Source organism: Anopheles cruzii, chromosome 3 (genome assembly GCF_943734635.1).
Source record: "Anopheles cruzii chromosome 3, idAnoCruzAS_RS32_06, whole genome shotgun sequence".
Lineage (NCBI taxonomy): Eukaryota > Metazoa > Arthropoda > Insecta > Diptera > Culicidae > Anopheles > Anopheles cruzii.
The window spans coordinates 42029403-42047503 of NC_069145.1; the positions used below are offsets into that span (position 1 = coordinate 42029403).

The 18101-nt window shown below is 47.5% G+C and overlaps 1 protein-coding gene across 1 annotated transcript in view; it reads left to right on the forward strand.

Moving 5' to 3' along the window:
* The window catches only part of LOC128270429 (uncharacterized), a 47344-nt gene that overhangs the window by 15680 nt on the left and 13563 nt on the right, over window positions 1-18101 (forward strand). Inside the window, exons 4-8 of the mRNA XM_053007828.1 lie at window positions 1108-1218; window positions 5112-6246; window positions 14397-14487; window positions 14678-14887; window positions 15051-15174. Coding sequence (XP_052863788.1) covers window positions 1108-1218; window positions 5112-6246; window positions 14397-14487; window positions 14678-14887; window positions 15051-15174 — 1671 coding nt within the window. The remainder of the gene's footprint in view (window positions 1-1107; window positions 1219-5111; window positions 6247-14396; window positions 14488-14677; window positions 14888-15050; window positions 15175-18101) is intronic.

The following is an 18101-nucleotide window of genomic DNA, read 5'->3' on the forward strand; positions in this document are numbered from 1 at the left end:
TTGCTAGATTTGCCTGCGTTCTATAGACTACGTCGAATGACATACACGGTAGGGGGTTCTTTATCCTTTAATTTTAGTTTTTGTATTAATTAATAGAATATTTTAAGCGGAATTGAAAAGGGTTTGTTAAGGAGATATTCTCTATACGTTTATCAACGCGTTTTGCTGTTGATTTCTTTCGCCGAGGACACATGATGATGAATACAACCTTCGTTCATTTTAACACATTTTGAAATGATGCATACAACCTTCGTTTTCATAACCCTTGGTTATTTAACCGATGGCTGCCTCACTTTGATCGAACATTTTTGGAACATCATTGGTACCTTCATCACTAAAACTCACATTCATTTGACCATTTGATGTTCTTCATCGGTTAGTTTGCATTATTTCTACGTTTTTGCCATCTTACAAGCTTTTTTTTAATCGATTCCCACTGTGGGAAAACGTCCTGGTCTTCCCCCCGACGAGGGCCAGGCTGGCAAGTCCAGGGGGGCAGGCCAGCGATGCATCATCGCCCTTTATTTAGTATTTTTTACATATAGCACAAATTGATCCATACTTGCACTACTCGCAATCACAAGCCGCGGATATAAGCGTATAAACCATCTTACAAGCTGAGACACAGCATAATGTCTTGTTAATTCTTCACCGTGCGTTTTCCAGCCTTAACTTGGCAGTTGAAAATGAAACCAATAAAATTTAATTAAAAAATTAAGTTATTATTACTCAGTTATTAGTTAGTCTACTCTTGTTTTTTTACTACGGAGCAAAATGGAGGATATTGTTAGGAAAAACTAAAAATTCCATGCTTCCTACTTCCTAAATTTTTGACTGTGGCTATCCTTTTTGTGGTAAACGTTGTTGGTTCAGATGTGCCAAGCTATTCTTAAATGAAAAAAACTAAAATGTATGAAACAAACAAAGCTTCCCAAAAGAACTGAAGGTGTGGTTACTGTGGATTCTGTGTAGCGAAGAACGCTTTCAACCAGTGTTGATGAATTACATGTGACTTGATTATGAATAAAATGATGGAATAGCAGACGAATTTCTCCACTTGGCTTGTGATTGATATTCAAACATCGATTTACCAACCTTCACTTTCAGACTCCAACAGAGGATTAGCGCTCGCACTCGCCACGAACCTACACATCCCGTACACCATTCTGCACGCCAGCCCTGACGAGTCCCGGCCGTTCAACGACAGCGTTGGCAAAGGTAAGGCGGGGGGTCTTTTAATTTTTTTTCGCCATTAAAAATCGCCAAGCTCCGGGAAGTACACTCCCACGGTGTGGGCAGTAAATCAATGTGAACATAATTTCACGCCCTATTAATGGCGCCCGCCTCGATGTGGTGCGTGGCCGGATGATGGATGAAAACGTCCTCGTCCTCGTCCGCCTCAAGACATCCTCAACCGGCCCGGACCGGGGTGTGTTGCTGCCGTCGAGGATGAAATTAACGAGTAAAAAAGCCTGATCGGATCGAAAATCGAAACCCGTAAGCCACCATCTCGGGCGGGCTAAAAGAGCCGGCACCGCACAAATGTCTACCGGCGGCAATCATCATCATCATCATCAGGCATCGGAATGGCCAGCGGGGGTGCGCACGAATTTGCCATATTGCTGACGCGCGTTCGAACGATCGCGTCACGGCGATGGAATGAAATGTGAAATTCGAAATTCAATTACAGCTGCCTTGCGTGTGTCCGTGCTCCTTGACCACACACACGCACGCACGCAACGCCACGGCCTGCCGGGCCTCGCATATCCTTGAGCTCCGTCCGCCGCCGGCGATTCAATTTGTTCTCTCGATGAGCCCCTTCACTGGCTTTCGAATGTCAAACGCTATTTGGCCGAATCCTACTTCATTCCGGCGCTCCAGAACCGGAGTTGGCCGGAACCGAGTTGCTGCTCCTGGCTGCTTCTGCCTCCAGAGCCTTCAGCTTCCAGAGTTTTCGTTCTATCTTTCCGCGCTGTTCCGCGTTGCGTGTACGCCAACAATCGCGAAACGATGATTACCATAATCAAAATTGAATTCCGGCCGGATCCAACAATGGTGCCTCTGGCGTGTGTCTCTCAAAGAGCGCCCAGGCTCCGCGGTTGCGGTCGTGGCCGGGGAAGAAACCATGTAAAGGCGCTTACGGAACGGATGCGTGTTCCGTGTCCCTGCGCAAGCCGAACCCGTTCCCGGCGCCAACATCATACATCAATCTCAACTTTCGACCCCAATCAAATTATCCCGATATCCCGATGGAAGGTGGTCGCGTGACTCTTGCCGGAACCACCGCCACCATCAACCCACCGCGTGTGGATCCCGGAGTGCACGAACCGACGGAATTCCGTCGGAAGGACGAGCCTAAGTAAACGTTAGCGAACGCCAACCACTTGGAACGCTGCCAAAATTCAAGCCGAAGTGTACTCACTCAGAACGGGCCAATGCTCGCTGTTGGGCTTGAATTTAAGAACGCAACCGTAGATCGAGTTTCTGCTGTCAGATCGAATGCTTCAGCGCGATTCCCTTCCACGAAGACGGAAACAATTCTCTACCATTCTGCTTTCGAAGGTCTTGCTTTAAATGTCTTCGGGAAAGGAAGGAAAATTGGGGTTCAGCATATAACGCTGATGTTCGTGCTGCTTTAACCTACGGAGATGAAACTATTGCATGAATGATTCTGAGTTCCGTAACTCTCTTATTTTTGTAATAAAACTTCTCTAGTGTTTGCTTCATTATAAGCTTAAGCATTTTGATTCATTTATAGCTCTGCGATATTTGGTCAGATAAACGAAACATCTTGGCAAATTGAAACAAAAATAACAAGACTTCAAGTCTGAAGGATAAGGAAACAAAAGTATAGCAATGATTATTAAGTAAAGAAATTAGTAATAGAACAATCTTTAGTATATTCTGCTAAGGTTTTCATGAAAATTTTATAGGATGCAATATAATCATGAATCATTCCGTGTCTCCCGTTCCCGAAGAAACTAAATAATTTTATTTAATTTCAACATTCAAATTAATTAGCTAAACTTATCGAATCGCAGGCTGACATTAATTGCTAGTTCAAAATCAAACACAAATTATTCATCCATATTTATTTCAACTCCTTCAAAGTAAGCTCCTTGATTTTTCACATTTCTTTCAAATCTTCTCCCAAACTGTTCCCCGATAAACCCATTTTATTTTAGCTTATAAGCAAAAGACAATGTTCCGACTCATTTCTGATGATATGTTTGGTCTAATATTCCGTTAGAATGTGTAGAAGCACACACTTTTTGACAAATTATGGTAGTTCTTTCATACCAGAGCCAAAAACTTTTGGCCACCAATTCCTTTATTATAGCTATGCTTGACTCAGTTCTGTACGCTTTTGAAGTGTGGGCACGAAGCATGTTTTTGGTGCATTGTGCAAACTACTTTGAAATTTTTCTGCTATCAAAACGCTTGCGGTTTTAATAAAACGGAGTCGACGCACGTAGGTGTTAAACAACAATTCGACCGATTCAGCCCGAGAATTTCCAATTCCCAAATTCAACTTAATGAAAAATCTTTGCTCCACTCCAGCTCCGACGATTTTTATTGGAAACGGGCTGCACACGGAGGCTTCCAAACCGATTCCATGCAATTCTTTCATGAACTTTAATATTTTACATATGCGAGCCACCCAATCGGTTTCAATTTCCTACAATCGAGTCTCCGATAAAACCAATCCCCACGGCCGATCCCCGCTCGAAAGGAGTTTTTATTCCTAGAAAAGTTATCAATCTATTCCGGTCCGCCTCAAATCCGCTCATGGATCTGGCATCTTCCGATACGGATCAAATTGACTCGCGATAGCATAAACACGTTGACCACTTCGCTCGTACCAATCGCGTCCCAACCAGCATTAGGCGTTTGCCTCCTCTATTCCAAGGGTGGAAAAACTTTGCCCAAAACCTCATTCCGAACGCAACGCTCCAAGCGTAAGGCGAGCGCAGCGCTGGAAACTGGACTGGAAAACGGAGGGCAAAAAGCGCCAGTCGTCGGTGCTCCCGATTTGACCTACTCCGAGGCACTCGGCACCGAACAAATGAGCTCGAAGTAGTGAAAGTTCGCAGCGCACTTCCTGTTTGCAAGCCGCGCTCCGTGTCCGCCCAGTCCGTGTCGGGTCCGATTACGGGCACTGCAGCCGGCGCCAGCTACGCGGCCAGCGACTTGGCGTCTTGGCGAACGCGGTTTACTCTACTTCCTTTTCGCTTTCTTTTTTTCTCCGTTCCGCAACGGTCCTCCGATGGTGCTTCTTTGTAAAGGCTGTGGTTTTTTGCCAACCTTCTGGGATTCCTAACTTGATATTTGCAAACGCCTCCGCGCGTTTGCCAATTTGGTGCGCCCTCCAGTCCGGTCCGGCTGGGGCCGGCTTCCTTTTTTTCTGGCGTTTCAACTCAGACTTGGTTATTTTCTTTCGCCATAAGGAATGGGCACGCTCCGTTGCGCTGTGAAGCTCATTTAATTAGGCGCGTGTCTGGTCCGGAAAAAAGACTACACTACCGCCTTGTTTCGGTTCTGTTCTGTTCTGTTCTGTTCTGTTTTTTTTTTTCGGGGGGTTGTTTCACTCGCAACGATCATCTTACGACCCGGCACCGGTGCCGGCGCTGTGTGCCAGGCGCACGCCTCAATTACGTAAGTGGAATCGCTCCGGGCAAAGTTTCCGGTTGGGAATACGAAAGAAATACTCATCAGATGTTCACTTCTTAATTCGCGGCTAATCTCGTTAAAACTTCCGACACGCCCGGCACGATGACGTTTCGTTCGCGGCGGGTAATGCCTCTTCCATACCAACACCTGGCCACTTGACAAGCGAGCCGTCTTTATCCCCGCTGAGTGGAGTTTCAGAGGGTGTTGCTTCATCAGCTCTCGCTCTTATCCGACCGTAATCCGTCATTTTAAACTCGTCCTACGCCCGAAATTCTTGAGTCCGTGCCGGTTCCATCCATCCATCCAGTGATTGCATCACTGCGCGTATTACACGCGCCCGAGCGCTCCCGGGTTGCAATCAGCTCAGCCGATAGCTTCAGTTCTCGGCAACAAACTCCTACAAAAGCTTCCCTTTTCAAACGCACTCCTTTCACCCACAGTCATTATCGTCTGTTCGCCGATCGATTCCCCACAAACAATCAGCGTAATCAATCAACTGTGCCCGCGGTGCCGAAGGACGAAAATCCTGCTCGTCGACATGATCGGCACGATATTCAACAGCAACAACGCGCTTTATCGACGGTTGGCCGCGGAAGGCGACGACGCGGAGGAGGCTGCCCATCGGAGCACCCTGCTCGTGCTGACGATCCTGACCGAGAACTTCCGCACCATCCTGCACCGGCTGCACGGAGTCGACCTGGGCGATTATGAGCACATCAGCGAGAACTTGCTGAAGATTCGGCTCACCGAGCGCCAGGAATCTTCCGGCCCGGTTGTGGTCGACAGCTCGTCGGAGTCCTCGGACGAAGAGCCGGCGGCTGAAGATGCCGAACGTGGCCAAGAACGCCAGGCGCTGGTGCTGGAGAGCGTGCTCCGGCTTGCGGCCAACCGGTCCGGTGCGTCCGAGACCAGCTGTGACTTCCACTACTTCTTCGACCAGGTCCCCAACTGGTATGAGATCCTGTCGCAAACCGTCGACTCCGCCCGCTGCCGAACCCTGTTCGGTAGCTACTGTTCCGGTGGGCCGGTGGACCTCGACACCAGCCTCTACCTCAATGGCTCCGCGTCGCTGGACGCCACCAACCGGACGCTGGACGACGGCCGCGTCGATGAAATCGAGCGATTTTGCGACCACTTCCTCGCCAGCTACGCCACACTGCTCGGTGACGCCAACGGCACGGCCCGGACCGGGGTGCACCTGCTGTTTGGCGAACACTTTTACTTCTTCGACTTCCTGATGGCCGTGCTGCGGGATGCCGCGGGCAGCGACGGGCAACTGCGGCCGCGCCCGGTACAGTACGACTTTATCGCGTTCGACTTCAAGAACTTCTCGCACCACCGGACGGCGTCCGTCGTCTGGCGTCCGCTGCTGATCCTGCAGCAGAACCAGCTCCACCGCGACCGGTTCAGCATGCACCCGGTGCCGCCCGGTTACGCGGACTGGGTCACGGTCGAGGGCACGGTCCTCGGCACGATCTGGCGGTGCGGTGTGCTGTGTTGGAGCGTCGTTGGGCTCGTGGCCCTCGTGGCCGTCGCGCTGGTGGTCGGAAGCATCGTGTTCAGCATTACCGTGCGGTAAGTACCAAGCCCGAGCCGCAATCCCGGGCTGTCATTCGGGGCAGCTACTGACAGATGTCCGATGTCCTCAAAAGACACCCAATACCTGTTTGTTGTATTTGTTATTTACTTCATCTAGCTAGAGCACTAGTATAGGGTGATGCAACTTGACTTTTAGAACGTTAAATATTATTGTGAAAATGGGGAATTATTACAAACTTATTTCCAAAGCGGTGAGTCTTCAAGCGAAACTGTACGAGATTTGAAAAGCTTATTTTATTTAAAAAAAGTTTGTGGCTCGGAAAACCGACACGTCGTGCAAGAGAAGCCAATGCAAGAGGCGACATTTGGTTTTGAAAGGACGACGATACGTGCCATACAGCGACAGCCAGAATCGATATTCTACGCCCATCTTCGCGGACTCCAAACGCTAGATGAAGTACCCTCAAGGTCAAGAAGTGTTCTGGCGTCTCTCCAGATGTGCTACCTTTGACAATTACCTTCAAGCTGTCACTGCAGTAATTATCAGCATCGCGTAGTATCGTCAGGACTCTAGCAAATTATTTTAAATGTCTTCCAAAATGTTCTTCACGTGTTCAGCTTTAAGACATTCACGAGAGAACTCGATTGACGCAAGTCAACAAAAGAACGAAAACCGCCCGAAGGTCGCTGCCCACTTGCCATTACATCGCTTACTTTGTACTGCGCCTCATCAGGATAAGAAAATACCCATTGAGTCAACACCGGCCCCGAACATTCGGACCGGACCTGAAGCCATGTCCGTTCCATCCAGTTCACAGCCCGACGCACTTGACCGACAGCCTTTCGGAACCTTTTTGTCCACTTCGACACAGAGTGTCAGGGCATTCGTAAAAAAACCCGTATCGTCCACCTCAGGTTCAGCACACCAAGCTAACGCCCACTCACACAGTCCTGCGCCACGCATTACCCGAACGAAAAATTCACTCAATTTTTCATTTTTTTAATCGCAGAATTTCAACTTTTGAGAGTCCCTCTCACTATGGCCGTTTTAGGGCTGTAAGTGACGTCATCGTACAGTTATAGGACTAAACGGGCCCTTACAGCCCTAAAATTGAGGGCCCGCCGTGAGCGCTTGGGTGGAGAAATTTCCCCTATATTTTTATTTTTCTTTCTCTCAATTCATTTCCCCTCATTAAGCTGTCACTTGTGAACTGATGTAAACAAACAGTTGTATTTATTAGTATCACAAAATACAATTTTTCTACAATTATTTAACTTTTTGGCTTCCACCATACACTTTTCACTACGCTCTACGTGTATATTAAGCACTACGCCGCAGCATTTCATGTATCCGCTGTATCGTCATTGCATCGTTCGCTGGCTTCGCTGCGTCGCTGGCATCCAATGGCACGATGACACTGGTCGGCTAAAAATGTAAACAAATGCGGTGCACTTTCATTATTTATAAGTAAATACTTATCGAGAAATGCTTCCCGATGCTTAAATTTACTTACCGAAATAAGCAACAGCTTAAAATTCACTTTTAAACACTTTTATTACGACGATGATCCGATGTCGATTTGTTTACACGTCGTATCTTGGACGCTTCGGCAATGAACTATTGACAATTTTTCTAACAGTTTGAGTGGCGGACTGGACGCTATATTAGCGTGACAGAGAGAGAAAATACTGCTCACTGTCGCGTTCTCTTTCTGCCCCTTGGCGAGAAAACAATTCGCCGTGAAATTTTTCTTCTCAGTATGGAGAAACTGAGTTACCATTTTGTTCGGGTAGTATGATGATGAATCTGATCCCTCCGGCCAGCTGGACGGTGTCGTTTCCCACTTTTCCGGACCGAAGGTGCGGCCCTTTTGATTTGTTTAACGTTTCCATCGACGTCGGCACATTTTCAACTTCTCGAGTACGGGCCGAAGAGCCGAGCGGACCAGCCCGTCCGACCTGCAGCGCTTGTTTTCCTTGTTGCCCGGGACTCTGGGGTGCCCGGGTCCGCCCGAAATTGCTTTCGAGGGTACTCCCGGGGACTTCAGGCTGGTGCCAACCTAGCTCTCGCCTGTCACAACCCGAACCGTACGTCTATTTCTGGACTGGGCCGGGCGGACTCGCAGTTGATTGACAAGGCCGGTGCGATGAAAAACATCACCGGTTAACCACCGTGTGATCTTTTCTTTTTTTCCATCCATCTGGCCTTTCTGTCTCTCTCCCTCGCACACAGACAACGGATCGGATTTTTTGGGGTGGACCGGATTTCCGTTTGCCTGCGTAGCACTTGCGATAACTTTTTCGGTGTCGATTCGAGCGTACAGCCGGCGCCTCGGCTGATGGAAATTTGCTGTTCCCGAATCGAGAAAGTTGGCAAACACTTGGAAGTTGCGCTTGCGACCAAGATTATCGTCTTCGACAGCAACGACTGTGGCCCAAAGGACCGTTTTAAACAGACCCAAAAACAGACCAACCATAGGGCGGGTTTCCTCCCCGCCAATCAACACGCCATGCAGGAAAGCGATTTGTGCCCAGCAATTAGCACAGACGGGAGAAGTAAAAAGATTACCACAACTCTAATCGACTCATTTCCGCCTGGGGCACGCTTGCGGCCTCCGTTTAATTACACAGCCCCGCGTTCCCCGCTGGGGACCTTCCACGAAAGCGTACCCGGTGTTCCCCGGTGTTCCGGTCGGGCGTAATTTTAATCGTCCACCGGCGTGGGCTCGCTGGGAATTTATTTATTCAATCAACGAGCCACCAACCAGCCCATCTGGCGCGCCGCCAGCCAGCCGGCCGAGGCCAAGGCCAGGCAGGCAGGGCCAAGATAAAACTTTTGGCCACCGCACCACAAATTCATCCCGTGAAATATGATGATGATAAATAATGCAACGGGCACCGGGGACCCCCGATGCTGGACCTGGACCTGTTGCCACCGAACGGGCGCCAACGGAACGGGAAGGTCGTAAAACGATCCACCCAAAAGCTGACAAACTGATACAAGGCAGGCCGGGCTGTCGATTGCTTGCTTCAATATCCCGGAAGGCTGTTGCTTGGAGGAGCCTAAGCGGAAGTGCCCTAGGCGTGTCTACTGCTCGATTGAAAGACTGATGATTCGGCTGCTGGCGCGGAATTTACAAGATTTACGTAATTAGTCATTTGCATAGCTGATAAGCCAAAAGTTCATCAATCAGATTTCGGGTGTTTCGGGTATTTCATAAAACTGTGATTTTTTTTACATTTAGTTAAGCTTGGTAATCAAAGCTGTTACGTCCAAGCCACTTATAAAGTAAGCCATTTTAATTTTTGGATTAAAAGAATATTACTCACCGCCACCATAATGAGAGAAATATAAGCGTTGATGTATTAGCTGTAACCGGAAAAGGAAATTGGATTAAACGTTTCAGAAACTGATTAGAGCACTCAGTCAATAAGTAATCTATTGCAATAGATGGAACTGTATTATAATAGTTTCCATTGCTTCTTTCTGCGTTTTTTGGTCAACTTCATACTTCAATAATACCCATTCGAAATACTGTTCAAACTAGTCAAAACGGCCCAGAGATACGCTTCCTTCATCAAGATTAAGTATATGTTAGTTCTCATAGTTCTCTCATAGTGTCTCATTGTTAATTTATCACCGCTTCGAACGACCGTTCGATTCGCTCACCTAATCCAATAGGTCGTTTAACAACTTAACGTATTGCGCCTTAACTACAATATCTACAAATCAAACTAACAGCATTATTACAACATTATGCATTCATGTATTGTATTTGGCAAAAGACAGACTTAATCTAATTTGATAAAAGATAGACTCATGCTTAATATTGTAACCTCTGAAGTGAGTGAAACTTACGGCAATCAAACTCGACCGAAAGACTCTCACAGCACCTCCTGTTTCTCTTATTTACTAGACCCTCACTTTTTATCTGTATCAACAAACAAACCAGTAGAGGCGGTTCCGGTCGACTTGCAACAAGTAAAAGTAGCAAACATGGCGGCATCGAATGGCCAACTTTTTTATTATTGCTTTAAAGGCAGTGAAATGAAATATGCTGCAAGTTTGATCCGGAGTTCCGCTCCGAGGCTGCCGCCCCTCAAGGAAACTGATACCGGAGAGAAGTTCGTGACAGCAAACAGGATCAGAAAAACGGATCGCCCGACCGGATTTGGCTGGCTTTGGGCAACTACTTCGGTAAAGAAGCATTAACGTCGCGTCAAGCACCCATTTCGGCCCCATCCCAAGGTGTCGGCACCCGGCTGGCCCCGGGACCCGGGACCCGGCGATAACAAATTACTTGGCCGCTATTTAATGGCCACCCGGACCGCCGCAGCCGCCGTCGCCAGTGTCGGAGTTTCAGGTGGTGCAGCTAAACGTGTCCCATCAAGTCGAGCGAAGCTGCGCCGAATATCGCAAAGTTATTACCAACAAAACTTATCCGATACCGAGAAATCCACTCCGAAGGCGAACGCTACAAATTTATGACCGTTCCCGCCCCCCACCGAGGACGGCCCCGCGGAAGGTCCTGCGGAAAAGTTCGGCCAAGTAGCCGAGCCATCAGTGGATAACGCTGTCCACTCGAGCTCGGCTCTGTTGCTCCAGAACTGCGTCCAAGGATGGTCAACAGCGTATCGGAGCTACTCATAAGTGCCCGGATCTCGCGGAGAGTGTTTATCTCTTTTGGGACGTCGTTGGCTAACTATCTGCCACGCGCGGGCGCAGACGGGACTACTGCAAAGTTTTAATTCCGAACTTTCCAACTTTCCACGGCCAGCCCCACGGGGAGCCAAACGTTTGCGAAAATGGCGAAATTAATTGACTTCGATTAGACGGACGCCACCGGCACCGTTAAGGGCGGAAGAATGTAGAAACTATGATGTAAAAGAAGGCGACCCGGTGGCCGTTCGGTCAGTCCAGTTGCGATGGCAGTTATGAGTTGCCGGAAGTTGCCCCGTGCTGGAAGATGGAAAGCGTAGTGAGCGTCCAGTCCGTTCGGCGGACGAACACAAAGCATAACTCACTCAATTAAGTTTTCATCGAGGGAGAAAATAAATGTTTCGCGGACCCGGCTCAGCGGACCATTTCCGGTCTGAGAAAGTCCTTTTTCCAGTGTCGGCGAGGCATGGGGTCTGGTCTCCTCCGTCTCGGATGTCACTTGCCTCACTCAGGTCGGTTGCCCGGGATGAAAGCATTTCATCGATGGGAAAGAATTTCACGATAAAAGTCAAAAGGATGGCCGGCGAGCGGTGCTTTCTTCATCCTTTCGCTGTCATCGCTGCTCTCGGGGGTTCTCGGGCGGGGGCTCTGTGGGACCGATCCGCAGCCCAAGCGTCCCGTGTTACGACAGCCAAACTGTGGTGATTTATGAAGGGACTCCCCGGCATTAACAACCCTGAAAATGGACCTTCTTCATGTGGGCAATTTCTTGGACCGAGGATAGGGTACGGTTGTCAGTTTTCCTCTCGGTACTACGGTACAACCGTAGAAATATGATCGTGCGCCGGCTCAATGGTGGCCCAATTCGGGGGCTGACGAATGGTGATTAAATTATATCTTGTTTACTCTGTACCCTGTCAACCATCTTATAGCTTACATTACGTTGATTAAGCTGATAGACAGTGCAAATGTTTGACCGGACGCTAATTTTGGTCCTGGAAAGTGAATATTTTTTTCAGTTAGGTACTTGTTTAAAAGTTATACAGACATTCCAATGCTATTCAGACTTTCGTTTGGAATGGCTTAACTATAACCTACAAATTTGCTTAAGCAATAACCACTCCGTCGTAGCGGAATTCCCTACCCGGACATTCTTAAGAGGTCTGGTCAGTATTCGTTGGGGACCAATCCTCAAGAATGGTCAATGGTTCAGTTGATGCAATTCTCTTACTAACTCCGTTGGTTTGTGACAATAAATGTATGTTGCATCACCAAGTTTGTTGAAATTGGGTCCTAGAAGCCGTCTTTAGTCTTTATTGTCATCGCAACAGCGAGTTTGCACAGGAAACTGCACACGATTAAATTCAAAGACAAATCCGTCCAAAATATAAGAATTTCGTGTAATAGTACAACTATACCTTTCTGTTTTCCATTTAAAATTATGGTTTCGATGAGGTAATGCACAACACTTTTTTATGGTAAGCCCAGTACCATTGCAAAGCTTCGGCAGATTGATATAATATTTCTCAAAAGAATACTCATCGCTCCTTAACAACCGAGTTAAGAAAATTTGTTGAATAATTTACTCCTTCATCCTGATTTACCACTGTTTCGATTGACATGAAAGTCATACCTTCTCTAGGTATTCTATCTAGAATGCTGCAGTTGGGCTCGTGAATATTCACCTGACCGACACACGCACACACACACATTACCATAATTATCCTAATCATCATCACTGTTGTATGCAACCATTTGTTGCTGGACGTCCCGAAAACAGGTCGCCGCGAAGGAAGGGACTTTCTAGTTCCTAGGAAGGGTCCGTTGGCTCAAGCAGCAACAAAACAGTTCTGTTACCTTCTCGGTAGTTGCTTCTCGCAGTTTGAAAGCCTGTGCAGCAGGCGGAGAGAGGTGATCGCCTCGATCTTTTGAATGGGTGTTGGACAGAGAAACCCTTTGAGTATGTAGAAATCTTGATATTTTTTTTTTATTTTTATATTTGAGATCGGGAGATATAGATTAGTACGTCCGATACCGTTGAGTGTCACAAATAAACTGTTTTAAGTAATCTTCGATTGTGCGGAGAAAACTGGTCAATGAATACTTGACGATATTCGTTAACGCTGCTCGAGGATGTTGCTAGACCGTGCTACTCGACGGTGCTGCTCGACTGCTCGATATCATTATGACGGGATCGCTACAAGTACCAATCTCTATCTTAACTGAGAGGCAGAATGAGTAAAACTTAAGTCCGCTCCGTTCGAGTCTAAAATTGGTTCTATGCAAGTGGAGCGGTCAAACAAACAGATATACAAACATACAAACAGATTCTCGTTTGCATAGCTTTATACAAAACCTGTTTATTATCTGTTTGCTAGAGTAGAATTCTGCAAGCATTTTCGTATAGAAAGCTTTCAACTACGGCGATGTCGCATCATCGAAAAATACTAGATTTTATTTGTAAGAACTGTTGAAAAACATTTGAATAGCAAACAATATTAAACAAACTTGAGCAATGTTTGAAAATATTTAGGCTTAGTTTTGCAACACAAAAAAATATCTACACCAAACGTAAGAAAAGCAATGATTATGGGAGTCGTGAAAATAGAATTCTGTTCTCGGTTTACTGGTTTATTCGCGTAGCAACTGATTCTATGGTGTATGCCTCTTTAAATCTGATCTCTCCACATTGAGTGCCGCTGACTGCACATACTGTAACTGCCGACCTCGTTATTGTCACTTGAAAGATTTTGAGCATGGAGCTTCTTTCATCTCTGAAATATAAGTGCCCACTTTTGCAAACACTGTTTGTGCCGTTTATACAATCGGCGGGATTCTCCATTAGCGACGTTCCTGACGTTCCACGACATCTTCCGGGATCGTGCGTGTCGCTCTGCTGAATATCCATATGCTGAGTGTGACAACTGAAACAAGTTCTAGTCAATCGAAAGTAAAAAAAAGTATTTAGGGTACTTTTATCAGCAAGGCAAGCAGGACTTTAAGCTACTCTATACTTAATAACTATACACGCTTCAAGAGGGAATTGATGGTTTCAGATAGAGACACAAACACTGAACAAAGTGGATCTCAAGGAAGGCAGACTCCACTGTCACAAACTGCTCAATCGACAATCTTGTGCAAGCTACGGCCACCCGGTACTCAAAGCTACGGCTTACGAAGGCCATCGTTTGGAAGGAAAATTAAGGAAACAATTTCATACGCGTTCCGCCATTTATTCCGCCTTGCGGAGCAGCAAAAACGGCTCCGTTCTCCATTGCACTCCATGGTAGGATTTTGCAGTAAAAAAATGCCCAACCTCAAAGAGAGACAGAGAGACAGCGAGAAAGAGAGCGAACTAAAGAATATAAAACCCTACTTATCGGGAGCCCTGGGCCATTTTGGGTGACGACGTTCCGGGCAGCTAATTAAACGGATCATCGTCGTCCTGTAGCCCGGGCGCCTCATTCGCAATTGGTGGACCCTTTAATGAACATATCCCACTTCGCTCACCACTTCTCCACCGCAGGAACTACATCATCAAGACCCGGCTGTCGAAGGGACCGAACAAGATCGTCCTCTCGCCGTCGGACTTTGTGTTTCCGGTTGACATGCGAAGGGTAAGTGTGGGAGGCAGAAAAACCATCGAACCATCGGCTCGATTATCTTCCGCGCGGTTCAAGGGCACGCGAACGCAGCCTGGCCCCCCGCGGTGGAGGGCGCAGTGCGTTAATGAAGGTCTAATTTGCATCTATTTCTGCACGGATTTTCCACTCCAAAACACACACACACACACACATACTTTTGCAGGTTGACGAGGGTATCGAGGCGATGCTGTGCTGCTGGTTGCAGCAGCTCCAGGAGTTCGGTGGCCCCGAGGTGGAGAAGCCTGACCTGCTGAAGGGTTCGATTGGATCGCTCAAGAACCTGGGACTGTCGGTGCCGACGAAGCCGAACTCGGGCAGCGAAACGCTCGTCCGTCACAACACCGCCGCCATTGACCACAAGGCGCGCTACAATGTAAGCCATTCGCACCGTTGTTCTTTTGCACACATACAAGTATAACTAATCCCGATCCGGCGCTAATGGTCGGCAAACGCAACGGGCAGCCTAACACCACTCTCTCTCTCTCTCTCTCTCTCTCTATCTCTATCTATCTCTCTGTCGGTCTCTTTCATCGCAGGGTGATTTAGTGCAGCTGAAGGAGATCCCGTCCAGCTCCGCGTCGCACGAGCTGAAAACCAAGGCGATGGATCTGCTCGTGATGGCCCACGGTTTACGACACGAGAACATAAATCCACTAATCGGTAATTCACTCCACCCCAAAAAACCCTTAACCCAGTGTTCCCGTCTATTTTTCTGGTATTTTTTCGACTAGTTCCGCTTCGTTTCCCATTTTCGCTCCACTCGGTTTCCGGTTCCGGCTGGTGTCAAGTTTAGTGCCTTGTAAACAGTCACGATTTTATGACGTACCTGCGATTCTTCTTCGCAAAAGTCAAACCAAAACAACAGCTGCTACCCGCACGTTCCGCCCGCAGGTCGTAGGTCTCCCGTAGGTCGTGTTACGGAGGATTTACGAGCTTTTCGGCACCGAAAGGGGCTAAGTGTGCCTAGGTGGAGCCATTATGGCTCGGAAAACCTTCCACCGCTAGAAGGGGGTGCCAACACATAAACTTGGATCATCTCTTTCGATCTATTTGTCATCATTAACCTGCTGCTACGAGCGCCATTCTCTAGAGTACGGCCCGCGAGAGCTGCTGCTGTCCCGGAAGACTCCACTGAGCTTTAAGATCTGACTTCTGGCGATAACGATACACTTGTTTATGTTGTGCTACGCTTGTCACTGCACGAAAAAGGGTTCCCGTTTGCGTCCATAAAACTTGGTTGATGAAATGTCACACCGTTTGCGGGATAACTCGTAGCACGCCGAGATGTTTAACATTTGGAATTAATTAGAACACTGCATGATAGATTGCTCCGCCAACAATCGGTCGGTGAATCTCGATTCTGGCGAGAATTGAATTTCAAGCGCTGCTTCATTAACAAGTAATTAGCAGAACGTGATCAGCACACAAAATCTTCACACGCTTTAAGCCAATTGATCCCGCAGCCGATTAAGGTGAGGGCTGATTAGTTGAAAATGAGCGCACCACTTCACCGCTTCACTCTGGCATCTTTCGAGGCCCTCATTCACCGGTCCGTCATTGATTCCGATTATTTACAAAAGGAAATTATCCAGCCGCGAGAACATGGCGAGTCCGGCATCGACCGGAAGCAAGCACCCATCCCCTGAGGACAACGATAGCCAGGGTGAAACGTGAGGGAAGCAACTCGTGTCCTATCGCCCGTGAAACCAGTCACTGCTTCCTGGTTCCGGTGAATATTGGCTTATTAATTTTGCACGCCGACCGCTGAACGGCAAGAACGGGAGGCGTAAAACGACTATCTTTTGCCATATTAGACCTCTGTTAGCGTGTCTTCCTTGTCGCCACATCCCGTCGCCCTTTGACGGAAGCGATTGTGTTCGGTCACACAATAAGCTTTTGATGAGAAACTCGGCCCAGTCCCATGATCATGACAGGAGCGTCCGTCCAACCCGGAAGGAAGAAGTGCCCGAGCTTCCGGTCGGCCGCTTCGGGCGACCTTGAGCCGATCCGGGATAAGCCTGGCAGATGTAAATCTAGTTAATTAGAAGTGTTACGTTGCGTTCGGGAACAATAAATAGGGCCATTGTTGGGCCACACTATTGAGACAGATCGAATATCAGCTTCCCAGTCGGTAGGTCGTGGGCAAACAATGTCCGGAAACGAGCCACGTCCGATGGTGGTCCGACCTGGGGCTCAGTGTTGATATTGTTGACAGTGTGCGGCATAGCATTTGCTCAAGCTTCGGGTCATTTGAAATGCAACTAACGGACCACTAAGGTTCGTGTGGGGATTACTGTGAATAGCTAATTCTTGTGAACGGTTCGTCTTTCGGTGTCCAATCTCAATCCAATCGCAAAAGTAATGCAGCGTGTAGAAATTCTAAAGGATGACAGTGAACGCCGCATTGTGCTTTACTTACTAAATGAAGATGCAAATACACGAGGGTTTTTGGGACTATAAAATTGCCTGAAAGGTTTGCCTGAGAATGTATTAAAAGCTAACCTATCCAGAGGATGCTGCGCCAGCAATCGCGTCCATTCGGATGCACTTCCCCATAACAAGTCCGTTGCTTAATGAATGTTTGCAGTCAGCATTCATTAGACAGATATACGTGCTCTTTTAAAAAAATATCACCGATTTTTATTTATTTTTAAATTACTTATTTATTCATGAACACCAGTTTTTCCTGTCCTCGAAGCACTCAATCGTGCCCTAGCGTCGTCCTTTCATGGCACCTTTCAGTTTTCGGAGCAGAAAAAAGTTACTGGGGGCGTAAAAAGTAAAAAGTAGATCAGGGGAATACGGTGGCGGTGGCATCATTAGTGTGTTGTTTTTAACCAAAAATTCGCGAAAAAGCAACAGGCGCGTTATTGTTTCTCCACAAATTCGGGTCGTCTGGTGGATTACTTCCCACAAATTGTGCATAACTTGCAGATTATATTCCTTATTGACCGTTTTAGCCAGTGGCAAGAACTCATCATGCACCACGCTCCTGCAGTCTAAGAAAACTATAATACTTTTGTCGCGATACTTGTTGAACAGACCTCGTAGTTCCTCAACATACCAGCTACTTCTTATTTTATTGGAGTTTCTGTGAAGCAAGTAGTTTATTCGCTTATGGCTCGAATGGTTGTCTAATAGTTGAAAAACTGTTTATTTTTGTGTTCCGTAGCCTAACTGAGTATTTCAAGTCCCCACTGAAGATATGGTCAGCCCTTGTTACGGTTTCCGTTTCGATTTTGCTTAAGTTGGCATGGTTTTTGCCAACGGTTTTCGGTAACGTTTCGGAAGGTTAGAGGACAACATATTGCCTGGATACAGGAGCGTGACTCTCCGTGATAGAACCCTACTTTCGAATGCCCAGAAGTTACACCGAAGGTGTTATTGTTGCGCCATACGAAAGCTTTCCGAGTATGTCCTGTCTTGAGACGTGCTCCGGACGGTAGCAAAATCTGTCAGCATCATTATGTTGCGGAGAGGATTAGGTTGGATTTGTCAGTCTGTCCGGAACACTCGTATGTGACAAATCGCCCTGATTCGTAAATGTTTTCCGGTGTAATGCCCCTGCCAGGCCGCCTTAAGTAGTC